Source organism: Coccinella septempunctata, chromosome 2, assembly GCF_907165205.1.
Source record: "Coccinella septempunctata chromosome 2, icCocSept1.1, whole genome shotgun sequence".
Taxonomy (NCBI): Eukaryota; Metazoa; Arthropoda; class Insecta; order Coleoptera; family Coccinellidae; genus Coccinella; species Coccinella septempunctata.
The window spans coordinates 7,412,087-7,430,775 of record NC_058190.1 but is presented as its reverse complement, the minus strand read 5'-3'; the positions used below and the strand labels follow the sequence as shown (position 1 = coordinate 7,430,775).

Genomic DNA, 18,689 nt, shown 5'->3' with positions numbered 1-18,689 from the left:
ACGTTATTGTAAAGCCAAATCGTCCCATCAGTCGAATATTCATTTTCGGAGATATTGAGAAAAAAATTTCATTTAATTTTTCGTGGCATTTTAATGAATAGAATTCGTTGAGAATCATAATGATGAAACGGAGAGGTCTGAGAATTATTGAGGGAGAAGTCTATTGTCAAATCCCTAACCTATAAATTTTCAGCAGAAAATTGATATGAGTGTTCCATAAACGTCTTATGAGCCATCGCGGTGAATTGTCCTGTATCAAAAATTTTCGGAACTTCACTACTGTTAGTAGAGTGTAATATATGTAGGCTTGTCGCTATTACAATCTTTGAATGGAGCTGATAAAGTCCTCCATTCTTCATTTGGGAGTTGATCTGATTCATGTATTCTTTATTTTGTTTTAAAATTAATTTCACTTGATAAATCGTACATTTTACACTGTATGTCTCCAATATTTATGTTGTATTTGTAGATAAAAATTGGAGGTCTATGTTGCATGATATGTGCCTTAACATGCGTCCTGGTTACAATCACCACTACAGTCATCCATATGAATAGACTTCAGACTTTGAGGGAGTGTGTTTATACAAAGAAAACAAGAACTTGTACCTGCTATTCTGTTCTACTGGAGGCTCAGTCAGCCACTGACGAAGGTAAGAAGTATGAATATTTTTCAAGTGACATTTGACAAGCCATGAAAACAATTTCCTGAGATGTTATAGTTATGACCACAGCCGTCTATAGAGATGTCTCTTAGACGCCCTTAAAGACGACTGTGGTTATACACAACATAAGCCTATTGCCTCAACGCCTCAACCATAAATTATACGTTGTATATTATATGTTGTATATCACTGTTGAGGTAGAAACGTCTGACAGTAAATAAAGGACGTTCCAACTCCAATACACTGTATTGTACTCTTTATGAGTAGAGTCACAATTTATTTCCAAAAATAGCTTTTCGAATCGTCAAATTCGCTTGTTTCCATAGTTGATGATGCTATGTTGAAAATACATTAAAGGGTACATGGGTATTATAAAATACATAATTTGGGATAAAAATTTACATTCTCGACCATTTTTCTATGAAGTAGTTAATACTGAATCTACCTTTTTATGCGTTTCCTAGTTTTTTCTCACTTTGTTTTATTGCTCCCTGCTTTCCGATAATGAATATCAGAGACGTGTTAGAGTAGTATCAGGATCTATTTAATCTATCATTTTTCCTACTTCATTATCTTAAAGGTTTTGTACAGGGTGATTCATTCAGAGTTGCGACCAAATTTGATAAAATGCCAATCTGAACGACAGAAAAATCAGAAATTATGACTTAGTAGTTTTATCAGGTCAATAGGTAATGCTATTTGGCTTTCTATTAGAAGGTTGAATTTATAAAGTTGCATTATTTGAAATTTCTCAAATTTCTCAGAAAAAATCGAAAACAGAGTAAGGTGCTACACATAAAACAATCTTATTTCCAATTGAACCATTCGAGAAGTTAGTGTTCTCTATATCTGAAATTTGACTTAAATGCGTTTCAAATAGAGTAAATATTGGCTCACGTCAACGAAAGTTACAGTGTTTTTTCTATGGCCAAAAGTTTTTTCACTTAACCTTTGAAAAAAAAATGGAAAAACCTGAACAAATGTGAAAAAGAAAGAGTTGTTTCCAATTTATCTACATTTTACCAGCCTTACCTAATAATGATATGTTGTGAGTAAGTAAGATTGTAAGTCATAAATTGCGCAATGAATTGAAAATATTTTAAATTACTTCATTCCCATCTTTCGTTCCGAGTTTGTAATAAGTTGCAAGCCATACGGTTTCCGAGATACGGCCGGTCGCCACCCTCAATGATACACCCGGTATATGCGTTGTATTCGGAGAAACTCTCAGTTTTCACGTTCTTCTTCTTTTTTAAATACACACCTCCAAGAACACCCTGCTAGTATTCATTATAAGCGTCTTGGTAACGCACCTCTGTAAACCAAATAAATTTCAGATCTTTTAATTTTTAACAGGTATGCGTTTCGTGTTTGATTCGACACCGGACTGCGAAGTTATCCATGGAGAACTCTACGTCTGCTTGAGAATGATGTTTGGGATTTCAGTAACCGGCATATTAGTTTGCATCTTCTCATGCATGTTAATGTACCAGTTGTTGAGGTAAGTGGCATACATTTCCGAGCTCACCGTATAATAAGAGTGGTCACATAATTGATATTCCATACTAATAAGGTTTTCTTGTATTCAAATGAGCATAGCAAAAAATTGAACTGTTTATCTGATGGGTATACACGGCTTTGGACTTGAGCAATAACGTTGTCATGCTATAATTAAAATTAACAACTATGCTGAATTGTTTTACGATTATAATTTCTTCAGCTTCTCCACCTCATCATTTGAATTTTATATCCGGAATAAAAATTCAACTCAGATTGGGTAGTCTTTATGTAATATGGTTCATATGAATAATGATGATAAAAGTCGATTATCGACCTCCACTGGTCAATTGGCCATCAGGAGAATAATGTAGAAAATGAAAATAACACCCCTCAAAAATTGAGACAACTGCTCTATCAACTATAGTTTACTACTTATATTTACTGTCATGCAGTAGCTCCCGCTTTTCTTCTTTTACGTGCGGTGCCTTTTATTCTCGGCTGAACTTAGGCCTCGTATCAACAACACCGAGTGTTGTTGCTCGTATCCATTGTTCATAGCTGTATGAAGCTGGCACTCCCAAATGCGAATTGTGAAACAAAAATTTCAGGGTCGTTTGTCCATCGAAGGTCCATGTTTGTCCACCTTTTTTTTCATTTGTCCAGACACCGTTCTAGAGATATCGGAAAAGAACTTTTTTCGGTTCATTTTCTGAGCAGCACCCCCAAATCGCAAAAACTTATCTTCAATGGTACAGATTGTTTTTCCAACGTAAGTCCACTTTTGTCCACCAAATTTTCTCATTTGTCCACCCACAGAACTATAGACATCAATCTTTGAAAATTTTGGAAGTGTGAAGTTGGCACCCCCAAATGAAAATTGTTGGACCAAAATTTCAGGATCGTTTGTCCATCGTAGGTCCATGTTTGTCCACCTTTTATTTTCATTGGTCCAGGCACTGTTTGAAAGATATGGAGAAAGAAGTTGTTTCAGTGCATTTTCTGGAGCAGCACCCCAAAATTGCGGAAACGTATTTTTAATGGTGAAGATGGTTTGTCTAAAGTGAATCCACTTTTGTCCACTCAATTTTTCATTTGTCTATACACAGAACCATAGAAATCCATCTATGGAAATTTTGGCAAGTGTGTGAAGTTGGCAGCCCCAAATGAAAATTTTTAAACCAAAATTTCAGGGTCGTTTGCCATCGTAAGTCCATGTTTGTCCACCTTTTTTTCTCATTTGTCCGGGCACAATATTCAACATAGCTATACAACCAACTTGGATGTAGAGGTAATATTTGTCAACAAGTCCCGCTATGGACCAACGATTCATTCGGTGAAAAATATTCTGCTTTTAAAAATAGTCAACGAAGAATTTTGATTAATCAATATTCCATCCCAAATTGCGAATGGAGTCTGGATGGAAATGAAAATAAATTACTAATGTACAAAAATGAAATAGCGAAAGACTAACGAACATGAATATTTTAATTAAGGAGTGGAATTAACGTCTGTGAATATTTGATTTGAAATTTTGTGTTAGTGGTACAACTTAACACTTCCAAAAAATTTTTACGATTGACTTCTATGGTTCTGTGGGTGGACAAATAAAAAAATTGGGTGGACAAAAGTGGACTAACGTTGGACAATCAATACATATTTACCACCGTTTTCGTAATTTGGGTCAGCTGCTCAGGAAATGCACCGAAAAATCTTATTTTTCCATATCTTTCAAACGGTGCCTGTATAAATGAAAAAAAAGGTGGAAAAACATGGACCTACGGATGGACAAACGACACTGAAATTTTGGTTAAAAATTTTTCATTTGGGGGTGCCAACTTGACACTTCCAAAATTTCAATAGATGGATTCCTATGGTTTTGTGAATGGAAAAATGAAGAACTTGGGTGAATAAAGTGGACTTACGTTGGACAAACCATCTAAACCATTAAAAATACGTCTCTGCAATTTGGGGGTGCTGCTCCAGAAAATGCACTGAAACAACTTCTTTTTCCATATCTTTCAAACGGTGCCTGGACAAATGAAAACAAAAAATGGACAAACATGGACCTACAATGGACAAACGATCCTGAAATTTTGGTTCAAGAATTTTCATTTGGGGGTGCCAACCTCACACTTTCCAAAATCTTCAAAGATTGATTTCTATGGTTCTGTGGGTGGACAAATGAAAAAATTTGGTGAACAAAACCGTTGGACAAACGATTTGTACCATCAAAAATAAGTTTTTGCGATTTGGGGGTGCTGTTCAGAAAATGAATCGAAGAAAGTTTTTTTCCGATATCTCTAAAACGATGCCTGGATAAATGAAAAAAAAGGATGGACAAACATGGACCTACGATGGACAAACGACTCTGAAATTTTTGTTTCAAAATTCGCATTTGGGGGTGCTGGCTTCACATATCTATTGTTCATCTGTACAGTCCCTGGCCATATTATTAGACGCATTTATTCGATGCAAAATCTCAATATTGAATTATTAAATTGAATGTATATGTTACATATACTTCATCTGTAAATGGTTTTCTCATATAATATATCATATTCAATAAAAAATATTGATTTATTGATGATTAAACATGAAATTCTAATATTTTGCTGAGCCACCCAGTGTATCTATGAGAGCTTCATACTATCAATGCAGAATTGTTCGGTTTGCTGCATTCGAGGATAATGATTTCATATGTGGATTATCGAAATAACGTCCGAACCTGCAGAATGCAAGACGTCCACTGGAAGACATAGTACTGATTCATACTTAAGTACTTATACTACAATATCATAAATAAATGCCAAATAGAACAATTTAATGAGAGTCGTAGATAAAACTGACATTCTGTGGAAATGAAATTCAAATATTCTGCTTTTTCCTCGGGCAATACCCGTAAATATAAAAAAAATCCTCAGTGCGTCTAATAAACACGCCAGGGACTGTATATGAAGTTGGAGAGACTCATAGACTGGAACACGCCGACAAAAATGTCAAAAGTCGACAGAGAGGAGTCTCTCTCACCATAAGAATAGTGGGTGTGTTGTCTTCAACTCTGAAAGGTAACAGATGAGTTTTCCCAGCACTGCTTCACCAGCGACATAAGAAACAACCAGGCATTTCAATTGTCGTTAAATTTTCTTGACTGCCTGATACCACTTCCTGTGCTCCATTCGGAGGAAAATTTCCTGCCCAGCCACCTAGTGAATCCAGTTTAAGAGAACGAAGTTCCTAACAGATGCACGACATATCAGCAGCACATGTTCCGGTTTATCCAATGAGGAGCGGGGCCCCCCTGCTTTTTCGGTTCCAGGAACCTCTGCGTGTACCGGACTTCACATAACTCTTAAAATATTACCGTAACACAGCTCACGCAGAACTTTCCTGATGCATTCTCTTACTAAGTGGAGTTGACCCTTTTCTCCAGAAAGGGATTTCATTGTGTTACGCAGAAATTACAGTTCATCCTCCACTATGGAACAGTTCTTTCCTAGGGAATGGACTGGTCGAGATCACATAATCCCCACTTCAGACCCTTTGGACATCACAGAGCCATTGGTGAACCAAATGGGACCCTCACGCACAGTAAGCCTGTTTGGTGTAGACCATATATCTTTATCAGGACATAACCTTCTATGGATCGTCAAAGCAGAAGCTGGTACCTTCCCGTTGGTCTTTATGGAGAATGCATAAGAGTCCTCCACAATCTTGAGAACCCCCTTAATTAATCCTGCTTCCAGACTCTAAGACGTGTCTCTATAGCCACCTCCGTAACTAAGAGGTGTATAGGAGGACCCGTAATACCTAGGAGGTAAGCTTTCTTTATAATGGTGCAGTCACAGTTCCTCTCCATGGAAGTCCCCGCATCAAAGATGCGAAGGTGACCACATAATACATGCATACGTGCATAATGGGTGGTTCGAAGCTCCATCCCTTATCAAGCACTGTTCGAGTAAATCAAAAGATATCATTGGGCCTATACGATAAGGTCTCAATGTGCTTATTCCACAGTAGTTTATAGTTCAATATCACACAAGATATAGGACTTGCTCGGATAGAGTGAGCTAAACCCCAAACAAACAAGGAAGTTTGATGGCACCCTTCTCGTATTAAAAAGAACTATCTCTTTTTACCAGGATTGACCATGCACCATTGACCAATCATCATCTACATCAGATCGAAAAATGACACCGATGATGACCTTACTTCTAATAAGCGTTACAAGGTCATCTGCATGGACCTCAACAACGAACCCAGACCCCGACAATTCGACCTGAAACAAATTCAGGATAAGATTTTACAGTAGAGAAATCGTGTCCTGAATATTCCCAAGTAAATTCATCTGCAGATTTTGAACACCCCGTAGCGAGTGAATAAATTTGTCATGTCATGAAGACTGTTTCTATATACTGGGTTAACACTTGAATATTTGAGTCATCTATTGCGTTTCTAGGCCTTTCTCACACAAGGACATAAAGTCAATAAATCCAATTCTAAGCCTCAAGGATATTTTTAGTAGAATTCCACTTGTTATGATTTATAAACTAATGATTTAATAATTTTCAGTCACGAGAAGAAGAAGATGTACTGGGAACAGTTAGAAATGAGATGCCGATCATTCTATCAACAACATACCAACCCTCCGAGTAGCGCACACGGGTCAGTTCGAGAACCACCGTTAGCTTCGACAATTTACTGTAGTTGTTGTGAAGAATGCAGATATCCGCCAATTCCAATGGGCCCTCAAGTTTATCCTTGGGATACTCACAATTCCACAGACAGGTTAGTAGACAAAATATTTACTAATGCCGCTATCGAAGTTGATACTTTCGGGACAAATAAACCGCTATTCTTTATCTGCGCGCGAACTGTGTTATCAAACCGCAGCTTTGACAGAAGTTCATACCTTAAAATAAATTGCTTAAGCTAAGCAAGCAATTCACAAATTTCAACTCGGCTGAAATAAACGTCACTGCGGTTCAATTCTCAAATGCTATCGGTTCATTGTGGCATGCAACATCACAAAGCAAGACAGTAGATTTCGTTTTACGGGGTCACAAGCGGCAGTAATCCAGAAACCATTTGAGAATCTATGCACTGGTCATGGCAAAGAACAGCCCTAATAGAGCTTTCAGCATCCTGCTAGCCAGCAGATAAGGCTGTTTTAGATAGAAGGATCTCTAGCCAGTGGGCCGTTGGCATAAAAAAGGGTTCAAAAGCCAGTCTGAGATTCCAAATCTCTGACTCAGCATAAGGCCAATCTAGGCAGGTTTGCGACTGTGTTTCAAGAGGAGATCTTCGCCATTAACTTCTTCATAGAAATTAAAATGGATTAAAAAGTGATTTTTACGAATATTATCAGTCAACTGCAGTAATAAATACAAATACCAACATCTATAAACTCAGAGTGACATTATCCAACAAAAAACAGAGGTAATCTAGAGTGGTTTAAATGAGAAATCATTTGAAGTCAGACTAAGACACTGAGAGAGTTGAAAAAATTCAATATTAACACAACGATTACAGTGTCAGGGGAATTTATGAAAATTGATTTCGAGTGCCTCTTTATTCCTCCAGAAAAACAGAAGGTTAGAATGATGAGAAGGCCGAGGGCAATGCCAAGAAGCGAAAGCTTAATTGTCAAAGTCTGGTCATCAATGAGATCAACACATTAAGTATGAGTAAAGCAATAATAATGAAAATAAACAATACGTTCTGGTCTTGAAGAGTGCAAAAAAATTAATCAATGAATTCAACATATACAGAGACGGACTGTTTACAAGTAAGCATGATTTAGACGTTCATCAGAAAATAGGAGATAGAATTGATTAAATATGAGTGTTACGATATAAGAGTGCTAAATGAGGGAAACCAATAATCGTTGGTTTCAAGAAGAGCAGAAGGCTTGAGATCTAATATGTATAATCGAGCATGAATATGAGAAGTACAAACTATAATGAGAAGATCATAACAACTAAGAGAGTACACGATTAACAGAGCAGACTACTGACCGTTGGACCATATTAGAGAAAGTCACATCGTGTTCTGAAAAAAATCAACTAAACCCAGGTGAACATGAGGATTCATTAATCTGAAACTGGATAATTAGTCATATTATGTTGTAACGCTACCCGCTTCACTACAGATCCCCAGATTCTGCAGAAAGAATCTACACTCAAATGATATTCCTATAGTAATACCTGGATGAAGCAGAATAAAGCGAAATTTTCTGTGAATCGATTGAAATTCTCAGTAACATGACTTAGCTATTGTGCTACATCTTATATCTTATATTCAATCCAGTACATAAATGTAGAGGTTCCACATTTGATTACATTGATTAAAATAGAAATGATAGAAATACCATGGACGGTTTTAGGGGTGGTAAAGGGGAGTTATTACCCCCCAGAGCACTACAACCAATTGGATTGTTTAAATTTCATTTAGGAAAAGCTAACAAAAAATATTCAATGGTTCATAATATGATTATGCGAAGTGTGCCATTTATCCGAATGGGCTTTTCGAAAATTTTTACAGGGCGGTGTTTTACAAGAAGTGGAATAAAGAATATAATTTTCTCAGTCCGGACCTGCGCTATCCACAAGTCATTATGTGCAAATTTTTGGCAATGGCCCATACTCATTCCCTGAATTTTTCATGAGGGTCCATGAAAAGTGTTCAAGTGTTCAAGTGTTATGATGATTGAAAGTTTTTGACAAAATACATAAAACATCCTGTATCTCTTGAACGAATTTATAGATAGGACATTTTTCGAACACTGATTCAGACTCACCAAAATGTTCTGCATCTGCCCTGAAAGTCTGTACAATCATTCGTGAAACACCCTGTATATTGGATATATCTCCGACACATATGTGAGTGAGAGGTTAGGAACAGAACTGGGAAATGGAATGAACTGATTCAAATTAGTGAGATGAACATGAGAAGGCCATAAATCAGCATTCATTATCAAAGAGATGGACATGAGAAAGTTCAATTCTGGTGCAACATATCCATTTCCATGTGAGAAAATCTAGAGAGGTCTGAAAATCATGTGAATTGTAAAATATGATAAAATATTATTTATTCATGAGGAGGCACATAAAAGTGTTGACTCGAGTGAACATATCAATTTAGCAGTACTAGTGAGGATTACAAATCTGTTTTTTGATTATTTATAATCTCACACATAGGCACATTTCATACATCATGAAAGCATGAAAAGAGCATTAAAATGGAGTAATTAATTATTTTGAGAAGACTGAGAGTACATAATATTTTGCGTAGTGCTAGTTAACACCAGAAAGACTTCAACGAGAATTACTTAAATGAGATGAACTATAGAGAATCAGAATTCACAATATTCGAGTTCAACACATGAGAAGTTAATTCATCAACGTGAAGAGAATATGAGAAAAGAGAGTTTTCCGCTTCGGAAAACTCTGACAGTTAAAGAGTGGGTCGGATGCGTCGGTCAATCCGCTGTTTTCGAAGTACCATAGAATTTGCGTATGGTAATACGTTGCCGTTCGAAACCGTTTGGACTTAGTCAGTAGCGTAGACAAGATCAAGGTCGGAGGGGGTATAACCGATACCAATTTTCAACAAATATGTTTTAATGATAAAATTATATTCATAATGGATAACAGGAACTAGGAATTCAGTGGTAAAGATCAACAAACCATAGCAAATATGCCAACGTTTCGCAATAATATATTTGCTTCTTCAGGGCTACAAAAAATTGAAAAAATTCAGATACACATCGACAAAGAGTTCTACGAAAATAAAAACAAACTTATAATTTTTTCATATCTAGATTTAATTACATATATTTCTGCCAAAAAACATTTTCGAGATTTTATATCCATATATGTAGGGAAGGTGCAGGTTATAAGGCTGAAAAGCTTAGGATGATTTGGAATGAATCGGAATGTATGAACTCCAATCGAAAGATTTTATTGTTGACCAAACTGTAACATCAAATACTCTGAAATAAAAAAAAAAACATTGTCAGTAGGTCTTGTCATACTGCAGTAGGATAATAAAGCCTATTAGACCAGATTATAATGCATAAGTTATGTTTAACTTTCAAAAATAAAATCCAATTTCCATATGCATAACCTTCAGGATACTCGAAATCAACATCGCCATGGCTACAGTTACTATATACCCCCAAAGTGGCGCCAACGGGTCATAAAACTATCAAAAATCCCTGTTTAATATATTATAACAAAATTTAACATAATAATTCCTGAAGATGTTCAAAAACTAACATATTCAAGACAGTTGCATTATCGAAAATTATTTTTCATTCAATTCGATTATAGGTTTTGGAACCCCGGACGTATAGGAAATTTTTACTCGCCCAATCCAGGAGATTTACCAGCAGGAGATAATCAAGCCAGAAATCGAGCAGGATGGAGTTGGAGAAGATTTCCTTGGGGAAGAAGCAGTGCTGCGCAGCCGGAAATTCCTAGGTAAGAATTATAAGCTAAATATGATATTCTCACATCGAGTAAATTAATTATTCCAAAACTAATTCCCGAAATGACGTTTTTCGATAAACGCGATAATATCCGAAAATTGTTAATTAGTTGATTTTATGCAGAGAAAAACTACTTCGGAAATGATTCAGTTTTTTAATGTGAAGCGAATTCTTATGTTCTGTAATGTGAAATATAGATTGGTTTATCGAAAAAAAAGATATTTTCTCCTTGCCTCTTTCGATCAACAACAGTCGCAACACTTTTAGTCGGAAACATGACTTTTGTCACGATATTTTTTCTTCATTTTCTTTCTCACTTATAGAAAGTGTAGTAAAAGTACAAGACCCTAGTGAGTAAAAACACGCTAGTAGAAAATAGTAATTCTCATAAAAAGTACACAAAGTGTGAAGTGATATTTTTCCGTGCGATAATGTCGTTAAACGAACGTTGTAAGCATATCAGATAACAGCTTTAATTGCAAAAAAAAACGTTGTTGGTTTCAATAATTTTCATTCGAGCAATTACCATATAGCGTTAAAATGAAACATTATAGATAATTTCAGTAATGTTTTATATACCCACTTATTCTTATAATTTTCGTCTTTAGTCTCTTTTTAAGTCTCTTCATTTTTAATTACTTTGCAACATATATTAAATCGACTGATTGTTACCTTTTCCGAACAGGGAATCTTCTTCTTTTATGTACCAAGGGGTAGCCAGTAGTGCTGACAGTCAGTATGGATTCACATCACGAACGGGAAATGATAATTGTCATCCCAGAGAGCAAGTATCTGGTTCTTCGGATTCATATAGTATGTTGGATAACAGACCTCCGATGGGTGGTGTTTATGTATGGGGCCCTCCTCCTCCATACTCTAACCCCAACTCGCCTGCAAGAAGAATCTTTCATTCTCCAGCACATAGGTAAGATGAAAGAAAAAATTTGCTACTCAACTTAAACATTTGTTAGTTTCGAAGCCAGAAAACGTTTTTTGTACCTTAATTAATACAATAATTACTGCCATGAATAATAACGTTGCCTCGCTCTCACCTTCAGCTGATTATCTTGATAGGTATACGGTTCCTGCAATCTGAGAGTTTGAGCAAATGGATAGATCTTTATTCTGAGAGTTGGGAAAGTTAATTTAGTTGCACCTCGTTTCTTATTAGATGGTGCTAGGGTGTATTCCTTCACCGCACCGACTGCTAATATCGAATATCCCAATAAACACAAGGACAATGGATCTCCATATTTAGTCCAATGAACTCTCATTTTGGACATGAATCGACCAAAATGGACAAACAATGGACGTTTGCTGGACGTTGACTGGATAGCTGATAGATATTAACCGGACCTTTTAATAGAGGATCACTGGGCTAGTTATGAACCTCATATCGATGTTAAATGAACTTATACAGGGTGAATCCTGTTCAACTGTACATACTTCACACAAAGGTATAGGACACTTAGCCGGTTCCAAAAATACCCCACATGCGGGGTCTTCAACCATTCGTTTGGATTTTACAGGGCGATTTCCTGCTTTGGGTTATATTTTGAAAATGCCCTAGTGTACGAACGAATATTCACAAACCCATCAAATTTGATGAGTGAGAGGATTACACTAATCCCCATAGAGCAGATGTTTATCAGTTTCCAGAACCGGACTCTAGTTTTTTCATATTATCGGAAATCTTATAGAAAATCACCCTGTAGATGGAAAGGTTTATAAACCTGTTATGGCAGTTCAAACTACACTAAATATATTCTAAATAAGATTCATAAAATCTCGTGGCACACCTAGAGATTTAGAGAAAAAAATATTGAAGATGCGTACTCGGAGATAAATTTTTCGGGCGGCTTGATTTTTATGGAAAAACCATACCGAGATGTATCAAAAAGTGGACACAGAAGAATATTATCAGTTTAGATCCACTCGACGTGCAAGTATTGCAATATTCAGGAACGGACTCCCCTTTCAAATTGGGTTTTTCAATAGTGAATTTTGTTTAAGCGGCCAAAGTTTTATGGAAGAATTATACCTAAATGTATAAGAAGTTGAATATTTTAAGGTTATATCCACTCACTTTTCAATTATTTCGTTTTCTAGGCAATAGTTTTTCATTTCATTCATTTTCCAAATCTTCGCTCTTTTCATTTCCAATAGATTTCATTGAATATAGGTTTTAAGGATAATGAATTGATTAGACCACATTTTTTCGATAGTACGTTGAATTCACAAATTTATTTAGATTTTTTAAATCATTGTTTACCTGAATTATTAGAAAATGTTCGAAAATGTATTGAGATGAAAGGAGGACATTTCGAACATCTCTTATAAATCTTTCACATTTGTTTTTTTTTAATAGTGTTATTAAAAAGTTCTACTTCTATCAATAGAAATTGATTTAATAGATTCCGATGCTCTGACAAAACTTACCTGTCGATATCAATGATTTCGGAATAGGCCTTCCGTGCCGAATAACTGAAGTGATTTGTACGAAGTAGTTATTCAAATGAATTTTTCTTCTATATCAAATAAATGAAAGTGGGCGCCTGTGAATGAAAAATGTGTGAACAATATTCAGAATTGTGTATTCATTTGTTTTAGAAGTCAATATACATGGCGATTTTTTTGACCTATCCGCTATTGAAAAACACAATCTGAAATGAAAGTCCGTCCCTGAATATTGCAATATACTTGCACATCGAGTGGATCTAAACTGATGATATTCTTCTGTGTCCACTTTTTGATACATCTCGGTATGGTTTTTCCATAAAAATCAAGCCGTCCAAAAAATTTATTTCCGAGTACACGTTTTCAATATTTTTTTTCTTTGAATTTGTAGGTGTGCCACGACAGGTGTGCCATAACAGGTTTATAAACTTTTCCATCTACAGAGTGATTTTCTATATGATTTCCGATAATATGGAAAAACTAGAGTCCGGTTCTGGAAACTGATAAACTGTTACATCTGCTGTATGGGGATTAGTGTAGTCCTTCCATGTAACAAATTTGATGGGTTTGTAATCATTCGTTCGTCCACTAAAGCATTTTTAATATATGACCCGAAAGTGGAAAGCGCCCTGTATAATCCAAACGAATGGCTGAAGACCAAGCATATGGGGTATTTTTGGAACCAGCTAAGTGTCCTCTACCAATGTGTGAAGTATGTACTGTTCAAAAGGATTCACCCTGTATATATGGGTTCATTTCATCCATTCAAAGGTCCAGTTAATCTTCCGTTGAGGTCAAGGCAAAGTCCACTAAATAAAATGTTGTCCAGGTCTGAACACAATGTACAATTCTGTTCAATACACATAAAATATATCAATAATAATCAGCAGATATACATATAAAATATACTGAAGCGATAAGCTTCGATTTTGGTGATAATTGATATTCGACAAGCAATGGATCCATTACCAAATACTTATATAATTAAAAAGAGATATTTATATCCCTACTTCGTTCAGGAGTAAATGCAGAATGGATGTCTACTGGATGTCCATTTCTGGTCCATGTCCACAAGTACCAATTATGGACTTTTTATGGATGTCCTGTGTTTAATGAGGGGGTCATCAATTCGTTTAATTTTCGTCGGGGTGAGAGTTGTATTGCTCTGACGAGGTCCAATGAGACCAAAATCATGGTCAACGTCTAGTCTTTCTCGATGTGGTATTTATGTTAATACTTCAAGTGATGTTGGTTTACTAATTCGATTTAGATTGTAACATTTATTCATTTTATCAGCGGGTGTTATGTACCTGAATCAATTCAGTTTGTCATATAAAAAATCAATAATAAATAAACCAGAAATTGGAATTATTCTAAACATATACGCGATGGCCTATATTTACGTTCATGGAGAACTATTGGTCATTTGGTGTCGAAAATTTGCATGTTGCGATTTTCGACAATGAACTTTCTCTCTAAAATATTTTCAAACCTCTACAACTTATATCGGAAACAACCCACTAATTTACTATTTCAAATGGCTCACCCAGAATATCTTTGCATCGTCGTTATAGGCAGCCGATTTGTTGGCAATTTCAAGGTGTGGTATATCCACCTTGGGTGAAAACTTAACGATTAATTCATGAGTTATTGAAGTAATTTTATGTTCTTGTTACCTATGTATTATGAAAGTGCTTGCTGCTTGAACCTGAAATGTGTTTATGAGAAGAACTTGGATAAATCAAATTAATCAAAACTATGTTGAAACTACAGAATCTATATTTTTCATTGTTTCAGTCGATTCTACGTAGAAAAATAGGGGTGGTTATCTGAATAAACCCCATACCTCAAATGTAAACTTATTGAATTATTGAAGAAAAACTTGAAAGTAGAGAAAAGAGCCATTTCGTACTACTTGATTATTCTATGACATCCACAGAAAAAACTAAAATTCTACGTTCCAATGATCGATTCTGACATTTCATGAATGTATCTATCAAATTGGTTCTTTAGATTTTTGAGAATTCTTCAACAATTCAAAAAGTCAAAATTACTTAGAAAGTCGAATTTGACTTTTCCTCCACGGTTTCGGGAAGTCATAAAATAATCAAGCAGTCCCAAATGGTTCTTTTTCCTCATTTCATTTTCATTTGATAACTCTAAAAGTTCCCATTTGAGGTATAGAGTTAATGCTTTTTCTACTAAGAATCGATTGAAATAATAAAAAATATAAGTGGTCATTATAAGAAAATCTTAAGTGTTGATTAATTCGTTGTCCAACTTGATCTTCTCATGAACAACCTGTACATTCTAGGTCCAAACAGAAAACAGTGTTATATACTTCATAATAGAAGAATTGGAAATGGTAGAGACTTTTCTGGTAAAACCTATTTTGCTATCAAATGAGCTATGCAACGATGCAGAGATATACTGAGTGTACCATTTGAAGTAAGAAAGTAGTAAGCATTTTCTAATAAACCTGGAAGTTTCAGTCTGAAAATATTTCGGAGAGAAAGATTGTTGTCGAAAACCCCAACAAGCAAATTTTCAGCATAAAATTGTGACTAGTTTTCCATGAACCTTTAATAGGCAATCAGCCTGTATAATAAATTTTCCAATCACTCTGTAATTAATCAATTGATTATGGAATTTCCAGATATCAACATGTGCATCATCATCCCATGCATGGTCATGAATCTCACTGTCAGATGAATTCCGAAAACAATACAAGGAACTCCAGAAGGAATCGTCCACACGCTTCAAACAAACAAAATTACGAGAATACAGTTGAAACCGAAATCCACCAGAACAACGACAACAGTGAAAGCACTGATACATCCAGTTGCCTTGAGAGAATTTCCCATACTTTACCTGTTAGAAAAATGAAGAAACGCGCAGATATGGCTTCAGTCAAATCGATTTATCATCAAAGTTCATCAAGTAAAGTGAATGTTCAGAATATATTCATGCAGAATGGCCAAGATGGACAGGGTCAATCTATGGAAGAGAACAGCTACACAGAGCCCAACTTAAACGAATCTGAAAATGCTAGATCTGAACCGCAAAAGTGTAAATTTATGCCAAGAATGCAGGGCGTAGAAAACCCTACGTTTCAAAAACAGGAAAATAGCCCCCAGAAAGCTGAAACTGCAGAATCTGAGGTTTATTTCGCAGATGTGAGCAGTTGTTGCAATATTTCAGTAAGAAATGATGGTCAGGATTCGTCTTTATACGATGAAGCCTTGGAGAATCAGAAACCAAGAATGGACAATAATCAGTGCATACAGAGTTTCCAGGAGAACATATCTAATGCCACTGCAAACGAGGATGAAGATTACCTAGTCCATAGAATGGGAAATAGGCAGATGAGTATAAGGAGTCGAATGCCCATACCCTTACCCCAAAACGACGAACTCAATTTTCAGAACGAACCTTGTTTGCAATTATTAACGAAAGATATTTCACAAAATAGTTTATGTAGCAGTGTACAAACCCCGCTTACTGAAACAACAGATGATGCCGTCACCCCCTCCGAATGTTGCTCCAATTTCTTCCCAGAAAATACCATGGAGTCGTCAAAAACTAAAAAATTCTCTCCCAACGAACAATATTTAGCCCCAGATGCTCAATACGAGATTGTGCAGAATCAAGAAGATTTCCGACAAAATTCCAGTAATCTGACCAACACTATATCTGGCTTGAACAATTTCGGTCAAAATTATTATAACCAAAGCAGAAAGTTCAATTATCTCTCACCAAATTGTTCCAACTCAAAAGCGAGCGGTACTTCCATAGTTTGTAGGAAAACTACGGGAAGTAATATTACGAACCTTATTCAAAATTTGGGGGCCAATTCTGGTGGATTGCTTTACGGAGAGGCCAGTGCAGGAGAAGAAGAAACGCAAGTTCAAAGTTGCCACAGTGACGGAACAATGGATTCAGGATGGCAAAGTGGTTCGGAGAAACATGGTGAAGCTAAGAAAATTGAAGAGCACCCTTCCAACTGAAATATTCATGAAATTGACAAATCAGAGTATTCCTTCCATCTTGAGCTATGAACTTGGATATTGCTATCTGTCCTGAAATATCCTTTGCTATGCAAAGTGTTCTTTCGTTTAATATTCAGAGTTTATGCTACTCCACTAGACCAAGTTGAAAAAGAAAATATATAGTCTCTTTATTCCTGTTTGTGAAATTATTTTTCTAAGTCTCGTTATTCGTAATTTCCACTAATAGGATTTTGGCTTTCTGTTAAAATATATGCAATATGTTATTGTGAGATTATATATTAATGTTGTATTATATTAATATAAATATTTCGATGGACATAAGATAATAATTAGACTAGACCGAGTTTTGTATATTTGTTTTTATAATAAAAATGGATTATTGAATCTGTGTGCTGATTTTACTCATTCATATACTCATGTGGGACAATTAAATCGAGGATTCCTTCTCCAAGGAAAGAATTAATTAGTATTTCAGAAACCAAATTCAGCCTCGAAAGCACTGGAAAGTATCAGGGTTATTTATCTAGGGTCTATGGTAGAAAACAATAGATTATTATGTAAAATAAAGGAATATCTTTCACAAAAAAAACATATACCTTTTCTCTGAGCACGATTGACATTTTTTAATTATTTTTCGCGCTCAGAAATAGTATTTTTCGGAATTCGGAATATTATAATACCTTATGAGAATAAATTCCTTTTCTCGCTACTCTTCTCCTCTCAAAAAACATTTTCATCTTCAAAAATCCACATTCATCCTTGTGTGAAGTTGGGCCGAAACTTTTCGATTGTCGAAAAACAAATTTCTGCTGAATTGGGCTTGTACTTTTTATGCTGTTGATTTTTTTTTATTCCATAATGTCTTCAAGATATTTCGCAAAATGGGCTACCTAGCACATTTTAAAAAAGTTGATTTCAACAGTTTGAGAAACACTGGCGTACATTACAGGATATCGCATACTGGCTGGCATATTTAAGTCCAGAGTTTTCTTGTTCCTGAGATTATGAAGCTATCATTCCATATAATTCAAATTAATTTATTTATTTTTCCACAAAAATCAAGTATTGTTTAACACCTATAGAAATTTCAAGGAAAGATATAATACCCGAACCTTATCTTATAATCTTCCTAAATATAGACTGATGACAAGCCAAACAAATGCAATACAGATGCCTGAAACTTTTCAATAGTCTACCTGGAATAATACAGGGTGAAAGCAACTTCAAATTGTTCAAGAAGAAAATTTTCAAACTTCTTTTGAACTTAGAACCTTATTGTCTTGATGATTTCATGCAGTAATTCATTTCTTTGTTTATTGTTTATTGTTTTTAATCAGGACACATACAGGTAATTGAATACCCAAAAAATGGTCACAATTTAGATTTACAAAAACAATAGAAGTACCTTAAAAAAAAAGCAAAAAAAAATTAGAAGAGAATTAAAATTACGTATTCAATATAAAAAGAAAAAACCACAACAACAGTATACATCATCTATGTGGGCCGAAAGTCAGAATACCGCGATCAATGGTAAGATGTGATGAAATAATTCTTAAGCCTTGACTTGACAGA

General features: G+C 35.4%; 1 protein-coding gene across 2 annotated transcripts in view; it reads left to right on the top strand.

Moving 5' to 3' along the window:
• LOC123307337 overlaps positions 1 to 17,505 on the top strand; it is a 69,954-nt gene extending 52,449 nt beyond the window's left edge. For both annotated transcript variants that reach the window (XM_044889597.1, XM_044889598.1), the window contains 6 exons: positions 470 to 650; positions 2,019 to 2,163; positions 6,732 to 6,947; positions 10,493 to 10,642; positions 11,336 to 11,575; positions 15,764 to 17,505. In XM_044889597.1, the coding sequence (XP_044745532.1) occupies positions 470 to 650; positions 2,019 to 2,163; positions 6,732 to 6,947; positions 10,493 to 10,642; positions 11,336 to 11,575; positions 15,764 to 17,114 (2,283 nt within the window). In that variant the 3' untranslated portion in view covers positions 17,115 to 17,505. The remainder of the gene's footprint in view (positions 1 to 469; positions 651 to 2,018; positions 2,164 to 6,731; positions 6,948 to 10,492; positions 10,643 to 11,335; positions 11,576 to 15,763) is intronic.
• Positions 17,506 to 18,689: the final 1,184 nt, after the last annotated feature.